This window comes from Chiroxiphia lanceolata, chromosome W, assembly GCF_009829145.1.
Source record: "Chiroxiphia lanceolata isolate bChiLan1 chromosome W, bChiLan1.pri, whole genome shotgun sequence".
NCBI lineage: Eukaryota > Metazoa > Chordata > Aves > Passeriformes > Pipridae > Chiroxiphia > Chiroxiphia lanceolata.
In genome coordinates this window covers 4,281,217-4,302,300 of record NC_045670.1, presented here as the reverse complement: position 1 = coordinate 4,302,300, position 21,084 = coordinate 4,281,217, and the positions used below count along the sequence as shown (strand labels likewise).

The 21,084-nt window shown below is 49.5% G+C and overlaps 1 protein-coding gene and 1 pseudogene across 1 annotated transcript in view; one reads left to right on the top strand and one right to left on the bottom strand.

Annotated features, from left to right (window-relative positions):
• Nucleotides 1–21,084, top strand: part of LOC116779970 — a 287,746-nt pseudogene that overhangs the window by 116,409 nt on the left and 150,253 nt on the right.
• The window catches only part of LOC116780078 (zinc finger protein 239-like), a 57,060-nt gene continuing 51,452 nt past the window's right edge, over nucleotides 15,477–21,084 (bottom strand). Inside the window, exons 4-5 of the mRNA XM_032674565.1 lie at nucleotides 16,094–16,366; nucleotides 15,477–15,967 (exon numbers count right to left, since the gene is read on the bottom strand). Of these exons, the coding sequence (XP_032530456.1) occupies nucleotides 15,919–15,967; nucleotides 16,094–16,366 (322 nt within the window). The 3' untranslated portion in view covers nucleotides 15,477–15,918. The remainder of the gene's footprint in view (nucleotides 15,968–16,093; nucleotides 16,367–21,084) is intronic.

Below are 21,084 nucleotides of genomic sequence, written 5' to 3'. Positions count from 1 at the left end.
GCTCGGTCTCTCAGGGTCTTGTATAAAATTCTCCATGACTTTAAAACTTTTGTGGCCTTTTCATTTCCCTGCGTTGCCTCCTCCCACAATCGCACCCCCACTCTGTCCCATAAAGCATCGTCTAAAAAGTTAGTTACATTCAGTTCTGTAAAGTTATGTTGAACCCAGAGTAACAGGCTTTGTAAGGACGATTCGTCCAGTGTTTTTCCGTGCTGTTTTAGCACACGCAGTTCCCACCTCCTGAGGACAAGTTTCCGTGCACGTGTTCCACCTTCTTTCAGTTCTGACTACGCACACACCACTGAAACACAAGGAGTGCTGCTTCCCTTGGTCCAACCAGCCGATGGTCGACGAATCTTCTAAATGTTAGAAGGTTCTCAACCCCATGGTTGTGTCTGAAAAATAAAAGCTAGACACGATCTCAGTATGGGGGAACTGGAATAGTTTATTGAACATGAGAACACTATTTTAAAGGCATCTGAGGTTGGACATGTTAATGAAGGGGACGAGTTATGTTAATTAGGGAATTACACAAGTTTTTACTACCATTGCCCAATGGGTTAAATATTTCCCTCAACCAAGATTACATAGGAGGAAAGGGATTAAAGGGGTTTAGACATGGTCTGATACAATCATCTCAAGAGTCCTTTCTGATTTCTGCTGGAACCAGGCTTAATCCATAAGGTAGAACTTTAACAGGTCTTGTGAGAAGGGTCCAGTTCCTTCAGATCATGAAGTTTTTGTCAGCCCTTGTTTTCCAAGGTTTGTGATTCAGATTTATCGAGTTTCCTTTTGCTGAGAACTGTTTTTTGTCCCCTTCAACCTAGTAATGGTCAGACAGATGTCTCTGCACTCTCAAAATGTTCAGACAATTTTTAACTCTAATCCTCTCTACCCTCAGCCGTAACACAAGAACTTCAGAAACTACAATACCTATTTTGTATGTCCCTATGTTCACATGTGCATATGCATGTCACAATATATAGTCAAATCACAATTGCTATGGATATTATTAATGTGTCAAACTCTGGGGTTTATTAATTGAGACAGGGAAGTAAATATGTTTCTGAATGTTAGTTCTTTCTCTGTGTCCATTCAATCCCACACGCCTCAAGCCCTGCACTCACACAATATATTGGGAATGTTTTAAGATGACTTTTAATTGAACCAAAGAGGAAGAAAAAATTAGTTCAAATCTTGCACCAGAGCCAAAAAGACATGTGCTCTGACTTCACTGAAATGCATCTACTCTAAAAGGTTTACCTAAACTAATCATTCAAATTAGCTGTAAGGAGGTACATTCAAGAAAGTTCCTTTGGGGGGGTAAGGTGGGACAAAGCAGTCACAAAAAAAAAAATCCCACCGCCAAAAAAAGCCCTACCTAACACCCAACTTATCGTCTCTTTATGTATTTTATAAAAAACGTGTCACTGTAGTAAAAGCTGTAGAAACTGCATTCTTACATTTATGAAGCTATCTTACACTATACACAGTGCACTGATCTATAAACCATATCTGAAAGAGGACCCTCCTCTGTTTATTTTCTGTTATTTACCCCGGAACATTACAGTGGGTTTTCCCTGCGCCCCCTTCCTAAACTGTGCCTCTGAGAGACAGGCTGTTTGCTACTTCCCGTATCATTTCACCAACGTGCGATTGCCGCCATTCACTTTTCACGCCTGGCTCAATTCCCCCCAGGCCTGTGCTGTGCAAACAGTAAGGACAGCAAGTGGCCATCTCCCTCTAGCACACTGTCACCTCCCAAGCAGCTTCTCCACCACTGCGGACGGGGCAATGCGGTACCTGCTCTTCCTCGCGGTGTGGGGAGAGCGGCTCCGGCAGGCAAAGTTCTCCCGAGTCCATGTGCACCCGGTGACCATCCTCCGCGTACCCTGCGGGGGGCAGTAAAGTTCCCTTGGTCGACCCCGCGCACTTGGCACGGGCGCACTCCAGGTGCAAGAGCGGCGGGCACGGACCAAAAGCTCACCCGCGTCTGATCAAGGGCTCAAAGCCCCGCCCCGAGCTCATGAATATGCAGCAGGGCGGGACATTTGCATCCCCCGGGACAGCCCATTGGTGGGGCGGCGGTCAATCAGGTGCCCGGGGCACGGGGGTGGCAGGCAGAGGGTAGGGGAGGGGCAACAACCTTGGAACAAAGCCTTGGAAATCTTTTATCCATACACGGGATGCCTGGAACCCCATCACTTACATCAGGGTTATCTCTACATGCTGTCTTTATTTCGTCTGACATCTAATGCGTGTTTTTTAAAACTACAGATTAAAGGGGTTGCACTTTTTAAAAGGTGCAAGGAACACTCAATTCAACCCTCACAGTCGACTAAATAACACTCCAATAAATACCAACATCAGAAAAGCATCGATTTTAAGGCCTGAAAACCAGAAAAAGGACTTTCCACATGGGTGTCCTGTCATCCATAACTATAAGGGAAGAATTCAATAGAATAAAGAAGTCTGTAAGTGTTCTCTCCAAGATCAAGGTGAGATTCTCTATCTTCTAATATTTCACTGACCTAGGAAGTAAGAATTTGGCCCAGAATTAATACTGGAGAAAAATGAGACCAGTGAAACATCCTGAGCTCAGGATAACCTGACTGTGCTGGGGAATCAGAGTTTTCACCCTGGGAAATGAACTGCTCTGAAACAGTGGGAAGAAACCAGTAACAAAGACTGAGTTCAAATGCTCAAGAGCAAACAAGTCCTTCCTCACCAAAAGGTCTGCGCTACCCTGAACTCATCTCTAGACATCCATGGAAATAAAACAGTCTGACCTTGAACCCAAGGGAAACAAAGACAAATTCAACGGTTTTAGCTGGAGCAAGGTTGGGGAAGGGATGTGTCACTCCTCTATGACATCACATGCTCCCTGTGACATCACATCCTTCCTGTGACATCACACCTCCCCTATGACATCACATCTCCCTATGACGCCACATCCATTGTATGACATCACATCTCTCCTATGATACCATATCATCCCTCTGACGCCACGTCCTCCCCTGTGACAACACATCTCTCATGTGACATCACACCGGTCCTGTGACATCATATCATTCCCATGACATCACATCTCCCCTATGACAACACACCTGTCCTGTGACATCACATCCTAGTTGTGACATCAAGGTTCCTCTATGATGTAACATCCATCATATGACATCACATCCTCCCCTGTGACATCACATCTCCCCTATGACATCACAACCATCATACGACATCACATCTCCCATATGACATCACTCCCCCATGATATCACACCATTCCTGTGACATCACATCTCCCTTATCATGTCAGATCCATCATAGGACATCACACGTCTCCTGTGATCTCATATCATCTCTGTGACATCATGTCCACCCTGTGACATCACATCCATCTCGTTACATCATGTCCTCCCCTGTGACATCATATCATCCCTGTGACATCACATCCTTCCTTTGACATCCCATCCTTCCTGTGGCGTCACATCCTTTTTGTGACGTCACATCCTTCTTGCGACATCATATCTCCACTATGATGTCACCCTCTTCCTGTGACATTACACCGCTCCTTTGATCTCATATCATCCCTGTGACGTCACGTTCTCCTTTCTGACAGCACATCCTTCCCGTGACATCACAGTTCCCCGACAACATCACATCCTAGTTGTGACATCACATCTCCCTTGTGATAGCACATCCTTGTTGTGACATCAAGTCTCCTCTATGACGTCACATCCATCATCTGACATCACACCTCCCTCTGACATAACATCACCCCTATGACATCACACCTCCCCGTGACATCACATCCTTCCCATGACATCGCAGTTCCCCTATGACGTTGCATCCATCATATGACATCACACCTATACTGTGATATCATATCATCCCTGTGACGTCACGTGATATCATCCCATGCTCCCCTCTGACATCACATCCTCCCCGTGATATCACATCTCCCCTTGGACATCACATCTCCCCTGTGACATCACATCATTCTTGTGACATCACATCCGCCCTGTGACATCACAGTCCTATGACATCACGCCTCCCCATGACACCACACCTCCCCATGATGTCACAGCTCCTCTGTGGCATCACATCCTTCCTGTGACATCACATCTCTCCTTTGATGTCATATCATCCCTGAGACATCCCGAGCTTGCCTCTGACATCACATCACCCCTATGATGTAACATCCATCATAGGACATCAAACATCTCCTGTGCTCTCATATCATCTCTGTGACATCATGTCCACCCTGTGACATCACATCCATCTTGTTACATCATGTCCTCCCCTTTAACATCACACATGCCCTGTGACATCATACCTGCCCTATGACATCACAACCAAAAATATGCCATCACATCTCTCATGTGATCTCATATCATCCATGGGATGTCACGTCCTCCCCTGTGACATCACATCCTTCTTGTGACATCACATTTCCCCTATTATGTCACACTTCCACTGTGACATCACATCTCCCCTATTATGTCACAACCATCATATGATATCACACCTCTCCTGTGTATCATAACATCCCTGTGATGTGAATGTCCCACCGTCTCTTAAGCACCGGATACCTTGTTCCATCGTGTTCCACTGTCCTTGCTGTATGTGGAGGTCTTCCTTACAAAGGTATCTCTCCCTCACACGGGACAACAGTCGCCGCCAGAGGCTGAGAGTTTCCTGCCTCCTTCCAATCCCCTGATCAACCACTACATCTCGAGACAGGGATCCCAGCTGTCTTGCTTCACTCCCATCTAGGACTGTATCATTAGCTGCGGCATCCCAGATTCGGAGCAACCAGGTCAGAATGGACTCATTCGCCTGTTGTGTGAACTCTCTCCGGAGTTCACGTAGCTCACCCAGGGATAGGGACTGAGTGATTATTGCTGGTTCTGTCTCCTCCAGTGGATGTGAAGGTCCTGCCTCTTCGTCATCATTTGCTATGCGAACTGATTTAGTCTTTGATTTCCTTTTCTGGACAGGGGCGACTGCTATTGGTTTCGGTTGTTCTTCTGTCTCCTCGATGGTTTGTGTGGACACAGTGTCGGTTGGTTTATTTCTTTCTCCCTCTGACTCAGTTGTGGTTTGGGTGGACATGGTGCCTGTGGATTTACTCTTTCTCTCCTCCCCCTGACAGTGCTGTACCATGTCAAGTAGTGTCCGGTAGGCAGTGACCAGGGTCCAGCAGGTTGCTGTGAGCTGACCATCTCTGGAGCTGCCAGAGTATTTTCCCTTCACCAGTCTTATCATGCTAACAGGATCCTGCAGTTGTTCAGGGGTGAATTTCCAGATCATTGGAGGAGAAAACTTCTCCAAATACTGGTCGATGTCCTCCCACTTCCCGTGTCACTCAGAATTATCCACTCCCAGGGCAGGCATCCAAACAACCTCCCTAGAAGGCCCTGTTCTGACCCTAAACATGGTGTAGACAGTACAGAGCAGACAAAGCAACACTAACAATAACATTATGCTGTCCTTAACATCAAAAGGGAACTCAATATTTTCAAAAACTGTTGTAGCAGGTCTGAAGGGGAAGAAGGAGGTGAGAGGCTGGAAACAACCATTCCCCCTGTTCCCCCAAAGGGCTGGGTGCAATTTTTAATGAGGTCCCAGAGGTAGCAACCCAAACCAGGACAGGCAAAGAAAACTGAATACACATTTACAATGAAACTCATTGCTTCTGATGTTATGATGACATAAACATAGTATACTAATAAAGCAATTTGGATCCCTCTCCCTGGTTTTGAAGAGAGCATCAAAACAGGCAAATAGTTCCCCATCTGTGGAAATATGAACAGACTCAGATACAACATCCACATGAATGCATCGATGAACATGGTGATCAGGGAGTTTCTCTATCCAAATAGACAAATGCTTAAAATGAAATTGTGATTCTGACTTCTCTCTCTTTGCCCCACGTTGGGCGCCAAAAATGTGCTGGTTTAAAGGTAAACCAGCAGGGGAAATGAACTCAACTCAAAAGAGAGATTATAAGTCAGAATAACAATTTAATATAATAACACAATAAGTACAATTATACAGACAAATGATTGGTTTTAGCCCACAAAACCCAAATATATAACTGAGCACCCGGAGTCATGAACAGAGTTCTTTGGGTCCCCCTGAGTCCAAAGTAAAAGGAGAGGGAAAAAACCTGTTGGTGAGAGTGCTGTTGCACTCTGGTCAAAAGTGGTGGTTGCAGTCCAGTCGAGAGTGGTGGTCTGCAGTCTGGCTGAAAGCGGTGATCTGCAGTCTGGCTGAGAGTGGTGGTCTGCAGTCCTCCTCTGGATCCCACGAGTGGTAAAATGGTTCCGAAACTCCAAGTTTATATATTCTCCAGTTCAGGCAGGAATGTTCAGTCCTCCCCTCAGAGTGGGGAATTCCATAAAAGGGTATGAGGATGCTCAGTCCTTCCCTCAGAGCGGGGAATTCCACAAAATGGTATGAGGACAGGAACATCTTCCTATTTCGCAGGGTTCTACTGACAACAGTTTCTGGGAAATGGCATGGAAGGCTATAGAATACACAGTTTTGGGCTACACCCATCCAGTGATGAATCGGTCCCAGCTGTTCTAACTAGGAAATATCACATCTCCCTTATGATATCACATCCTTGTTGTGACATCAGGGTTCCTCTATGATGTTACATCCATGACATGACAACACATCTCCCCTGTGACATCACATCCAGTGACATCCAGATCAATCACAAGGTTGGGGGTGTGTGTGAGACAGACAGAACCACAAATGCTTTCACATCAGAGAGCAGTCAGTGTGGTGCTGTGCTTGCTGCTGCAGAGACCCCCAGGGAACAAACCCAGGGAGTAGTTTGGGGGGGGGGTCCCTAAGGAGGACACTTGCCTTATTATTGCTTGTTTATTTGTAATATCTTATAGATCTATCATACAACACCTAAGGATGGATTCTATAGAATATGTGCCATATATATTTGTGTTGGGTCTGGCTGAACTGCAGTTCATTTCCCCATAGCAACCCTCCCATTGCTGTGCTTTGCATTGGCAGCTGGAAGGGTGTTGAGAACACACTAGTGTTTTGGTCACTGCTGAGCACAGCACCAACACTGGGACATTCCTTCCTTAGCTGAGGGCAAGACCCTGGGAGGGGACCCAAGTAGGCCAGCTGACCCCAACTGACCAAAGGGACATTTCAGACCATGTGAGGTCAGCTCAACTATAAAAGCTGAGGCAGGGAGCAGGAGGGGGGCATTCATTGTCTATTGGCTGCCTGCTGAGGAACCGTCCCACAGACCCAAGCCCTGCTCCTCGGGAGTGGCCAACCATGGCTGCTCATGGGAAGTAGAGAACAAACCCTGCTACCTCTTACTTCTGTGTGCACAAGCTTCAGTTTGCTTTTTGCTTTAAATAAACTACCTTATCTCAACCCACCAGTTGTTTTTTTTTTTTTAATCACCTTACTCTCTCCCCTGTCCTGCTGGGAAGGGGAGTGATAGAGTGGCTGGGACGGTACCTGGTGTCCAGCCAAAGTTAACCCACCACACACCTTAACACTTCCAGAGACTCCACCGCCTCCCTGGGCTACTTGTTCCAATGCCTGAACACTCTCTCAGTGGAAAAAGGTTTCTTTAATATCTAATATGAACCTTGCCCAAAGCAATTTAAAACCATTCCCTCTCAACCTTTCACTATAGCCTTGGCAGAAGAGACCAACCCCCACCCCACTAAAACCTCCTTTCAAGTCGTTGTAGAGAGCAATGAGGTCCCCCCTGAGCCTCCCCTTCTCCAGACTCAACAAACCCAGTTCCCTCAGTCGTTCCTCAGCAGACATGTTTTCCAAAGCCTTCCCCAACTCCATTCCCTTCTCTGGACATGCTCCAGCCCCTCAAGGGCCTTTTTGCACTGAGGGGCCAGAACTAGACACAGCACTCGAGATTGGGCCTCAACAGTGCCCAGCACAGAGGGGCAATCAGTTCTCTGTTCCTGCTGGTCACACTCTTCTCCACAAAGACCGGGATGCCCTTGACCTTCTTGCCCCCCTGGGCACACCCTGGCTCATATCCAGCCGCTGTCAAGCAGCACCTCCAAGTCCCTTCCTGCTGAGTAGCTCTCCAACCCCTCTGCCCCCAGCCTGGAGCGTTCCAGTGGGTTGTTGGGACCCAAGTGCAGGCCCTGACACTTGGTCTTATTGATCCAGCCTGTCCAGATCCCTCTGCAGAGCCTTCCTGCCCTCCAGCACATCGACACACCCAACGTGGTGTTGTCCACTACTTTACTGAGGGAGCACTCAATCCCCTGGCCCAGATCATTAAGAATGATGTTAAACAGGAGCGGCTGGCTCTCACGCGGGGTCGGAGGGCAGGCTACGTGCCGGAAGGCTACAGGTACAGGGGTTGGGGGGAGCCGGGCTGGGGGCTGGCTCTCACGCGGGGTCGGAGGGCAGGCTACGTGCCGGAAGGCTACAGGTACAGGGGTTGGGGGGAGCCGGGCTGGGGGCTGGTTCTCACGCGGGGTCGGAGGGCAGGCTACGTGCCGGAAGGCTACAGGTACAGGGGTTGGGGGGAGCCGGGTTGGGGGCTGGTTCTCACGCGGGGTCGGAGGGCAGGCTACGTGCCGGAAGGCTACAGGTACAGGGGTTGGGGGGAGCCGGGCTGGGGGCTGGCTCTCACGCGGGGTCGGAGGGCAGGCTACGTGCCGGAAGGCTACAGGTACAGGGGTTGGGGGGAGCCGGGCTGGGGGCTGGCTCTCACGCGGGGTCGGAGGGCAGGTTACGTGCCGGAAGGCTACAGGTACAGGGGTTGGGGGGAGCCGGGCTGGGGGCTGGCTCTCACGCGGGGTCGGAGGGCAGGTTACGTGCCGGAAGGCTACAGGTACAGGGGTTGGGGGGAGCCGGGCTGGGGGCTGGCTCTCACGCGGGGTCGGAGGGCAGGCTACGTGCCGGAAGGCTACAGGTACAGGGGTTGGGGGGAACCGGGCTGGGGGCTGGCTCTCACGCGGGGTCGGAGGGCAGGCTACGTGCCGGAAGGCTACAGGTACAGGGGTTGGGGGGAGCCGGGCTGGGGGCTGGTTCTCACGCGGGGTCGGAGGGCAGGCTACGTGCCAGAAGGCTACAGGTACAGGGGTTGGGGGGAGCCGGGCTGGGGGCTGGCTCTCACGCGGGGTCGGAGGGCAGGCTACGTGCCGGAAGGCTACAGGTACAGGGGTTGGGGGGAGCCGGGCTGGGGGCTGGCTCTCACGCGGGGTCGGAGGGCAGGCTACGTGCCGGAAGGCTACAGGTACAGGGGTTGGGGGGAGCCGGGCTGGGGGCTGGCTCTCACGCGGGGTCGGAGGGCAGGCTACGTGCCGCGCGCGCTCCGCGCGGTTTAGTCTCAAGGTGCAGGCTCAGCAGGAGAGGGGAGAGAGAAAATGAGGGAGCCTTGCCAGCAGTTGCTACACACCTATGGAGGAGGATAGAGCAGCTTCGGAGCACACAGAGGTTTGCCATTTCAGGTCTGGGGGGAAGGGGGAGGGGGGGTTCTGGGGAAGGGAGTGGGGAAGAGAGGGGAGGGGTATCGAGTGGGCCATGGGGGGCTTCTAATTGACGGGGGGGAAGCAGGGCACTCCTGTATGAAATGTAACAGATGTGCAGTGCACCTGCAAATACCTGGTAACAAAGTGGAGGAAGGACATGGTCAGGGAGAATAGTGGGGTTCCTTCAGAGTGATGGGGGTCCCAGCAAAGCTGAGGACTTGAAAAGCACCTCAGCCTTGGATGGGTACAAGGACCAGAACACTTGGTCAGTTTGTTTTTCTGTCTCTGTTTGTTTTTGGCTCATCTGCTGCTACTGCCCAGGTTCAGCATGTTCCAGATAAGTTTACTCTGCTCTGTTACGTCCTGTAAAGGGTGGGCAGGACAAAGGGCTGTTCCTGGGCATCTCCTTATGACTGTATATAAATAGGTGATAGTAAAGCAGAAAATCAAAGACCTGCCCAAACCATTCTAACAGAAACGTAACCTGTATGTCCCTGTGTGGTTTTGGGCTATGCTGGCGATGGTACATGCCTTCGGTAGGGCCGCCCATGCCAGACAGGTCAAAACAGCAGGGCCAGATACAATAAATCTATGGGCAGGATGAGCTCGTTAGCCTCCTGGCAGTCATCCTGGGAGAAGGACAACTCTAATCTCAAACCCGGGCAGATGGAGCTCGCTTAGCCCTGTAAGGCCATCCATCTAAGAGAAGGTCACTCTAACCAAACCTACGTCCTGAGGATTTCACTGCCACCGTCCAAGCTCGCTCGGTCCTGGCAGATGAACCTCAGGATTAAAGGGTGGGTTCAGTTCCGCGCATACTGCATCTCACCTAAAAAATCCATTGCGCAGGCTTGAAGGTTTTACCCACATGCAAAAAGTCCTGTAGCGACGGACGAGGGTCGAAACGGCAGGTGAAAGGTGCACTGGGAGCCGCAGACTCAACTCCGCATGCAGGCGGTTCAGGATATTGGTCATTTGAGACTGATCGGAGATGACAGTCTCTTGGGGCAGCACCCTGAACGACCAAGCAGCCTTTTCAAGGACAGCACTGCTTGCTCCACTCGGAGAGGGGCCTAGAAAAGGTGGCCTAAACAAAGCTCATCTCCACTTTCACCCGGTTGGTTAACCGCAGACCAACGGGCATCTTCTCTCAATGCGGTCGCACAAAGAGCAAAAGACAAAGGCATGCACCTGCCTCCAAAGGTGTACCTAAATTAACTATAGCATGTTGGAACATCAGAACCATGCTTGATTCTGCGGATAGTGGACGTCCTGAGCGGCGTTCTGCCCTAATTGCCCATGAGCTGGCTCGTCTCAACATCGACATAGCTGCCCTCAGTGAAGTTCGCCTTCACGAGGAAGGAAGCCTCAGAGAACATGGTGCTGGTTACACTCTCTTCTGGTCAGGTAAGCCCAGAACCGAAAAACATCTCTCAGGTGTCGGCTTCATGATCAAAAACTCTATTCTTCCCAAACTCGAAAATCTGCCAACAGGTCACTCTGACCGCATTATCTCCCTACGCCTTCCACTCCACAACAACCAACACGTCGTCCTCTTTAGTATATATGCCCCAACTCTCCAAGCTGACCCTACCGAAAAGGACAAATTTTATGCTGACCTGCGCCACCTTACCCAAAAAGTACCCGCAGATGATAAGATCATTATCCTTGGTGATTTCAACGCCAGAGTAGGTAAGAATTTTGATGCCTGGAAAGGAATATTAGGCAAACATGGTGTTGGTAACTGCAACGATAATGGTCGACTCCTGCTAGAATTCTGTGCAGAGCAACAGCTCACCATCACTAATACTATCTTTCAGCAGAAAGATAGTCTGAAGACAACCTGGATGCACCCCAGATCTAAACATTGGCATCTCATCGATTATGTCCTGGTGCGACGGAGAGATGTTCGCGATGTCCTCCATACCCGCGTGATGCCCAGTGCAGAATGCCAGACAGACCATCGACTTGTGCGCTGCAAACTCAGCTTCAATCTTAAATTCAAACCCAAAATGGGCAACATCACAAGGAGAAAACTCCAAGTTAACAATCTCCAATCAGCCACAGTAAGAGAGAGATTCCAGGCAAACCTTCAAACTAGGCTCGAAAACCGTTCCACAGTTTCTGCAGATTCCTCTCCTGAAACTACCTGGCAGCATATTAAAAACAGCATTCTGCAATCCTCCAAAGAATCCTTAGGGTTCTCCCTCAAGAAGAACAAGGACTGGTTTGACGAAAACAACCAAGAAATCCAGGACTTGTTGAGGAAGAAGAGAACAGCCCACCAAGCACACCTTGCACTGCCATCCTGTCACGCAAGAAAAACAGCCTTTCGTCTCGCATGCAGCAGGCTCCAACAGAAACTCCGTGACATCCAGAACAAGTGGTGGATCGATCTAGCTGTAAAAACTCAATTATGCGCAGATATGGGTGATCACAAAGGTTTCTATGAAGCCTTGAAGACAGCATATGGGCCCACATACCAGGTGCAAAGCCCTCTACTCAGTGCTGATGGTCAAACGCTTCTAACAGATAAAACCTCCATTCTGAATCGATGGTCTGAACACTTTCAGACTCTTTTCAGTACCAACCGTGTGGTCCAAGACTCAGCAATTCAGTCCATCACACAACAACCAGTAAAGTATGAATTGGATACAGCCCCCACTTTAGGAGAAACCCTCATGGCCATACAGCAGGTAAAAATCGGCAAGGCAGCCGGGGTTGATGGAATTCCACCTGAAGTCTGGAAACATGGGGGCCTTGCCCTCCACACCAAATTTCACGAGTTTGTGGTGCGCTGCTGGGAGCTCGGTGAACTACCATCAGACCTTCGTGATGCTGTCATCATCACTTTGTATAAGAAGAAAGGTACTAAATCTGACTGCTCAAACTACCGTGGTATTACTCTGCTCTCCATTGCTGGCAAAATCCTGGCAAGAATACTCTTGAACAGACTAATACCCACTATAGCAGAAGGGATCCTACCTGAAAGTCAGTGTGGTTTCAGAGCCAACAGAAGCACCACAGACATGATATTTGTTCTCAGACAACTGCAAGAGAAATGTAGGGAACAGAACAAAGGTCTTTATGTAACCTTTGTTGACCTCACCAAGGCTTTTGATACTGTGAGCAGAAAAGGTCTGTGGCAGATTTTGGAACGTTTAGGTTGTCCCCCCAAGTTCCTTAAAATGATCGTCTCACTTCATGAGGATCAGCACGACCAAGTCAGGTATGGCAACACACTTTCTGAGCCCTTTTTAATTAAGAATGGTGTGAAACAAGGCTGCGTTCTCGCTCCTACCCTATTCACCATCTTCTTTAGCATGATGCTCCAAAGGGCCACAGCAGACCTCGATGATCAGGACGGTATCTACATTCGATATCGTACTGATGGAAGCCTGTTCAATCTAAGGCGTCTGAAGGCCCACACCAAGACCCTAAACCATCTTGTCCGGGAGCTACTATATGCTGATGACGCCGCCCTTGTTGCCCACACAGAAGCAGCTCTGCAGCGTTTAACATCCTGCTTTGCAGATGCTGCTGAGCTCTTTGGGCTGGAAGTCAGCCTAAAGAAGACAGAAGTTCTCCATCAACCTGCACCTCAGAAAGTCTTCCATCATCCCCATATCACCATTGGCGAATCAGAGCTCAAATCAGTCCAGCAGTTTAATTACCTAGGTAGCCTCATCTCCTCGGATGGTAAGATTGACGGGGAGATAGACAACGGGTTGGCAAAGGCATACAGTGCTTTCGGAAAACTCCACAAAAGAGTATGGCGTAATAAACACTTGAAGAAAAGCACAAAGATCAGTGTTTACAAAGCCATAGTGTTGTCTACTCTCTTGTATGGTTCCGAATCATGGGTCATCTACCGCCACCACCTGCGTCTCCTAGAACGCTTCCATCAGCGCTGCCTCCGTACAATCTTAAACATCCACTGGTCAGATTATGTGACCAATACATCTGTTCTTGAGCAAGCAGCAGTCACAAGTGTAGAGGCCATGCTGATGAGAACACAGCTGCGATGGGCAGGGCACGTCTCAAGGATGAAGGACCACCGCCTCCCTAAGATCTTGCTCTATGGTGAACTTGCCACTGGCTGCCGCAAGAGAGGAGCCCCGAAGAAAAGATTCAAGGACTCCCTGAAACAACATCTCAGCCTTGGCCATATTGATCACCATAATTGGTCCACTCTGGCCTCAAATCGGGAGGCCTGGAGACACACCATCTATAACGCTGCGGAAGCCTTTGAGAACACACGCAGGATCACTCTTGAGGAGAAAAGGCAACGCAGGAAGAACCGTGTCTTGCGGAATACACCATCTAAGGAGTCTTTCTGTTGTGCCTTTTGCAACCGGATATGTCTGTCACGTATTGGCCTCATAAGTCACCAACGTGCCTGTAACAAGTGTGGATAAAGCCTTCCCAAATCTTCGTTCGCGAAGCCCAGCCATGATGAGTCCAAACAGGAGCAGTCCCAACCCTAAGCCCTTGGGAACCCCACTAGTGACCTGCCCCACCTGGATTTCCTTCCATTCCCCACCACTCCCTGGGCCATCAGCCACTTTGTCACCCAACAAACAGTTCCCCCGGGCAAGCCATGAGCAGCCAGTTTCTGCAGGAGATGCTGGGGGAGATGGTGCCAAGGTTTGTGAAACTGCACAGTCTCCTGGAACCCAAGGATTCCTGAAACACTGCAGAACTCAGGGAACCAAGGGGTCACTGTCCCACTGCAGCTACTTCTGAAGCACAAGGGACCATGGGACAATGGGAAATCTCCAAGAATCCAAAGGGCGTTTTGGGACTGCAGGGCCTCATGTAACTAAATGACCTTTGGAGACTGTGGAAGCTCATGGAATTAAGGGGCCATTATGACCCTGCAGGGCTTTATGACCCCAAAGAGACCCTGTTCCACTGCAGACCCTCATGGAACAAAAGGAACACTGGGACACTGTGAAACATTGTGGAATCAGGAGGCCATTAGGACACTGCAGGGCCTCATGGAACCAAGGGGCCATTGGGACACTGCAGAAACTCCTGGAATCGAGGGACCATTGGGACACTACAAAGCCTCATTGAAGCCAAGGAATTCTGAGACTGTGCATCCTCATGGAACCAAGGGGTCACTGGGATATGCAGGACCTCCTGGAACCAAAGGATTCCTGAGACATTTTAGAACCCCAGGGAACCAAGGGGCCTTTGTGACATGTGGGGCCTCCTGGAAGCAAAGGAACCCTTAGAATTTTTGTGAGAATGAGTTAAGGCAGCAGCAGCTGCATTCAGTTAATCAGGATCAACAAGGAGTTTTGGTCTTGACTGGTGTTTTCCATCAAGAGAGTGCTGTTCGCCAAAGTGGAAAACCACTTTGAACGCTCTGCATGGTAGCCCGTGTTTTTCTCTGGTGGCTGAACACAGCCAACACATGAGGCGAGGGGAATGTGTGGGATCAGGGACGATCCTGGGAATTCTGGTGGACTAAAAGACAAAGCCCAGGTGCTGTTTCCAAAGGAATCCCAATGAAAGGGGGACACCGGAAAGATGGGCAGACAAGTCCCGCAATGGAACTCTGTGTGTGCAGTCTCATTTTCTCCTTCAGTGCTCACAGGAGAGGGGGAAAAAAGTGGGGGTTGGGAGTCCAAAACTGTTCGGGGAGAAATTGGGGATTGACGGGACAATGGAAAAGTGGAAGGAACAGGGAAAAGGGTGGAAAAGGGGAGTGGTCTGGTGGGACAAACGGTCCCATGGGGGTCTTTGGGCACAGGGGAGTTGGGAAAGGGTTGGAAAGGGTGGCCCCCCTGAGCTTCCAACTTCCTGTGGGGTGCTGGGGGCTACTGGATCCAATCTCAGCCTTGGATTATGCCAAAAATTTCAGTTTAAAGGAACTACAGAGGTGTGACTGAACCACTTTTGTCCCCCAGGTTTTAATGACAGTAAATCAGATCTATTGATAGAAATGAGTTATTTAGGGTTACAAATGATCAGACAAAAGATCTTCATCAGAATTATTTACTGCACAATACAAACACTAAAACTACCAGGAGTACAGGATAAGATAGGACAGTGCTCTACCCTACAGCAATTGTTGAAGCAATTCTACTCAAGTTGGCACAAAAGCAATAATTCTTCATTAGAGATGGATGGAACTCCCCCAGACCAACGCTCGTGAGGAGATCTCTGCTCTCAACCTCCAGGACTGATATTGGGGGGTCCCCAGCCAAGGCAGGAATCTCCACACACCCCCCAGGAATGGTTCTGTTGGAAGAAGCTGCCCCTGTGAAAGGGGACTGATCCTTTCTGGTCAAAAGGGATGGACTGACAGTCACCGGACTCCAGGGGTTGCCTCACCATCAGGGGGTTCATTCGGGGTGGAAGGAGCGGTTGAAGTTCTTCCCGCAGTCGGGGCACTGGTAGGGCTTCTCTTACTGGTGGGTCTGTTGGTGTCTCGTCAAGGCACCGCTCTGGGTGAAGCTCTTGCGCCAGTGGGTGACCAGGTTACAGTTCTGGTTGAAACCCTTCCCTCAGTCAGTGCAGCAGAAGGGCCTCTCATCCGTGTGCGTCTGCTCAGGCCTGAAGAGATTGGAGCTGGTCTGAAACCTCTTCCCACAATCCAAGCACTTGTAGGGTCGTTCCCCAGTGCGGAGGGTGGAGTTGTCCCTGAAGCTCTTCCCACATTCCCCACACGTGTAGGGACATTCTCCTGTGTGGATGTGCTGGTGTTTGCAGAGGGTGGAGCTCTGGCTGAAGCTCTTCCCACATTCCCCACACATGTAGGGAAGAACTCCAGTGTGGGTGTGCTGATGGGTGAGGAGGTGGGAGCTCTTCCTGAAGTTCTTCCCACATTCCAAGCACCTGAAGGGCTTCTCCCTGCTGGGAGGCTGCTCAGGGACCACCAGCTCGGAGCTCTGGCTCAAGCTCCGGCTGCCTTCCCAGCACAGGCTGGGTCTTTCCTCCTCAGAGCACCCTGGGCTGGCTTTGGAGCCCCTCCTGCAGGGGGATCTCTGGGCCTTTTCCTCCCCGTTGCTTTCCTGTGCCGTGGAGTCCTTCAAAACGGCCTCTCCCACCAGGTTCTGCCAGAGGGATTTTTCCTCCAGGCTTTCCGTCCTCAGCTCGGGGTCTGGAGCAGGAAGCAAGAAGGACAGGGAGGGGATTTGCCTCCGGTCCAGAGGTAAGGCCAAGGACATCCCCCCAACTCCGGCCCCGGCAGCGAGGTTGTCCTGCAACCGGGGGCCATGCTCAGCTGCCAGAGGCAGCCCAAGACTAACCCAAAGGGTCACTGACTTCCTCCTCACCTGCCTGGAGGGCCCGTGGCATCTTCCTCTTCCTTACAGCCTCCTCCTCCATCTGCCCAAGCTTTGGGAAGGAGAAATCCTGTTGGGGGGGAAAACAAGGACTGAGTGCGTTGGCTTGGGGGTTCCTCCTGCCCAAGTCCACCTCTAGAACTCACCGGGCATCCCGTGTCTTTAAAACCCTCCAAAACACAAAGATTCAACCCAGAAAAACACAAACCACCCAGATTCAGGCAAAAAACTCCTCAGAAATAGCAAGAAGACCCTTGCCACCCCAAATTGCAAAAAGTTGAGATTGTGCTAAAATATACTCCAAAATATGAAGATTCAGCCCAAAAAAAGGTGATGGGGACTGAATTTAACCTTCCAGCAGGAAAGTTGTTTGATTTCAAGCTCATCTTCAAGGGGCGCCCTGCGATTGGAACCTGGGCTCTAATTAACCTCTCCTGTACTGCCAAACAGTAGGAGCTGTATGGTCAAAGGACAAACTCTGTGATCCCTGTCAGTGTCCATGGTCCCTGTCCGTGACCTTCAGGGAAATTGGGAGAAGGAAATGAAGAAACCAGTTTGGAACAAAACTGCTGTTAAAGTGGGAAAAACCTCCTTCCACGGAAATAAAACTTAGTTTTTCCTGGGCTGAACAAACTCATTCAGGGATGAAGGACTGGGATTTGCAAGAGCAGGGGAATCATTCCCTGCAGCCCCTTTGCACTGTAGGAAATGTGAGCACTGTGCACATCCTGCTGCCTTGAGATTCTGTTCTGAGTGTGGGAACGACCCTGTGGGGAGCAAAGAAATGCCTGGTTCTGCAGGAACTGGAGATGTTCAAGGGGCAGCAGGACCAAGTCAGGGGCCTGGGGGGGTCTGGGGGGTTTTGGGGTTCGGGAGGGTCCTGGAGGAGCTGGGGAGGGGCTTTGGGGATTGGGGGTACAAACCAGGAGAGACCAGTACAGACCAGAACAAACCAGTACAGACCAGTACCTCCTCACTGCTCCCCGGATCTCTCCTGGAGCTGGGTCACGTTGTCATGGGACACCTGAGCCCCCTCAGTGCCCTCCCAGTACAGCCCAGTGCCTCCAGTACAGCCCACTGTGTTCCTGTCCCAGGGTGCCAGGTGGTCCCTCTTTGGGGGGGGGGGGTTGGAAGGGATTTGAGGGGGGGGCTGGGGGTGATTTGAAGGGATCCGGGGGGGAGAGATTGGATGGGGATTTGGGGGGGGTTGGATGTCTTTGGGTGTATTTGGAGGAGTTAAAACAGATTTTGGGGGCATTGGGGCATCAAAGGGATCTGTGGGGGGAGGGGATTAAAAAGAAAATGGAGGTTAGGGGACATTTGGGGGGGGGGTTTAAAGGGGCCTGGGGGAAAAGGAGGGGCTACACCACGAGCAGGTGAGTCCTGAGACCCCCCCTGGTGTCCCCAAGACCCTCCTGGTGTCCCCAGTTCCCCCCTTGACACCCCAAGACTTTCTTGGTGTCTCCAATGTCTTCAGGGTCACTCCATGGCCCCAATTCCCCCCTTGACATCCCCAATTCCACTGCCCCAAACCCCATCCCTGATGTCCCCAACCCTCCATCTCACTCCAGGAGCCCCCCCTGGACCCTCTGACCACAAAAACGCCCCCCCCCCCCCCCCACTCACAGAAAGGTCAAGGGCATCTGGGGATACATTGGGGACAGTTGAGGGGCACTGGGTGATTACTGGGGGATACTGGGACACACTGGGGGGAACCAGGGGGCACTGGGAGGGACTGAGAGGTTACTGAGGGATGCTGGGAGGGCACTGGGAGGGCACTGGGAGGGACTGGAGGTGAACTGGGGCACACTGGGGGCCACTGGCAGAGAACTGGGGGGTTACTGGGGGATTACCAGGACACATGGGGGGACACTGGGAGGTTACTGGGCCATACTGGGGGTTACTGGGTGCTCACTGGAGGATCACTGTGCCATACCTGGGGGCAGTGGGAGGTCACTGCGACACACTGGTTGGTTACTGAGGGGTTTACTGGGCCACAATGAGGGTCACTGGGAGGTCATTGGGATATACTGGGGGCACTGGGATCCCCTTACCCAGATGTAGTATATCTCCCCCCCCCGGATTTTGAGGGACATCCCCAATCATCTCTCCCCCCTTGGGGCTGGGGGACCCCCTGAACCCCACTGCTGGGCTTTAGGGAACCCCACAAAATCCCCTCAAAACCCCTGAAATCCCCCCCTCGACCCATCGAAACCTCCTCAAGTTCTCCTCAAATGCTCTTAGAGACCTCATCCCTCCCCAGCACCCCCTAAACCCTCTAAGTGATCCGCAAAACCCACCTGGGACCCCCCAAGCCCATTCAGGGACCCCCCCCAGACTCCTCACGGACCCTCAAAACAGTCTGGGACACCTTAAACCCCCTAGAGACCCCAAAATTGCCTAAAAGGTCCCCGCAAAACCCCTCCAGGACCCCCAGGAGGACTTCTGTCTAAGTGAAATCTTGGTCGCTGAAGGAAAAAATAAAATTTCTTCTTATTTTAGTGGCATCCAGATTTCATTCAATGATTTACAAAGTGTGAAGGCACTGAATACAGTCCAGTGTAAAATTACCATTATACTCATTATTTACCATGCAATGGAATTGTAGAGCATTTAAAGAGTCATTGTAATAAACATCACAGTAAGGCAAACATACATTGTCCTGGATATACACGTGTGTGTCTGTGTGTGTGTGCACACAGAAAAAGAACACAGTGGGTGTGAGAGAGAACTTCTATCATAACCCCTGCTCCATTTATTATTCATTTCACTACAGGTCACAGTCCATGGACAATAGTATGGAAGATTTCTTTAATAACTCTCACTGCTAATTTCATTCTATTTAAACACACGTATCCCAGGGAATGCCACATGCTTTTCAGCATGATTTTATGTCGAAATCAGGATAACATGTTTTCAGAGCATTAACTAAAAGGAAGCATGAACTAAAACCTTTTTAACCAATGAGGTATTGCTTTTAAACTACCACAAGGTCATAAAAAAGATAATTTCAAAGCTATAAGTTTTCTAATTGTAATCAACAACAATCTAATGAGGAAAGAAAGTCTATCTGAATGGCTGTCATAAACCTGTGCACAGCCTTGCTTATCTTTAAAGATCCTTTACTTTGTCATTTCGTAACATTTTCACTACCAAATTTTGCTGTGCAAAATTAAAATGTGGCACTGGAATTAGAAATAACACTGTCTTAGTGGTCAGTCTTAAATGAACAGTGAAACTCAGATGCAGTTTTATTATTCTATAACAAAGTATATTTGTTAATATTAAGTGCAACTCGACAATAAAATTAGAAAAGTCTAAAATGTGCTGGAAATTGACCTTTTCCTTATTTCTCAGTAATCTGTCACACAAACTCTGTATTGTATTTACTCACTTTCCTGAAGTCTTTCTGCTGATTTGGACCCAAACCTAATCCATCTGTTTGAAGGCAAACTGTTTCAATTTACCTGTATTTTGAGCTGTAAGGTTTATGGGATTTCTCTGTTCTTTGGTTTTGTTTTTCTTTTCCTTTAAAAAAGGATGTATGTCACTCTACACTATTCTTACGCAACAGCTACACCTACACATCTCTCAAGATCAAGAGTTGTTGGGTTCTCACTTTAGAATTCAAAACTGGCTTAAATTAATTGTTTCCATTGGCATTTATTCAACCAAAGCTAATTCTCCCGGATGGCCATGAAAAGGGAATGCAAAAGAGACACACCTACACCAGCTAGAAATGTAAAAGCTTTCTTGACAAAAAAACCACCAACAACCAACCAAAACAAAACCAATGAACAAAACACAGTGTTCAGGGCGTATTTGCTCAATTCTCTCATTTCCAGGTTGTGAAGATAACATCCAGAGGGGTTTAGAGCCTCAGTCACTGTAAATCAGCACATTGTAACTGACTTTCGTACAACAAAAGAACTTTGTGGATTCTGGTTCAATATATTGCCAATGGTTTCTATTACTATTATTAAACAAATTCTCTAAGTCTATCCAGTAAGTGCTCCTTGTCAACACTTTCAACTTCTATTCTAAAACAAGTTACAAAATGCGGGTGAGTCTCTCTCTATTCTTGGACTAGATCAACTGTCCCTGATAGAATACACCACCATTCACAGGAAAAAATTGAAATACATAATACACCTCTCACCTTCACAATATGTTAACTATACAACTGTTTTCATACTCTAGTTCTTAAAGTTATCAATGTGACAAATTAGAAACCAAAAAGAACAATTTTGTTAGGAAGAACTAATGCAAACATATTCTGAACTTCTA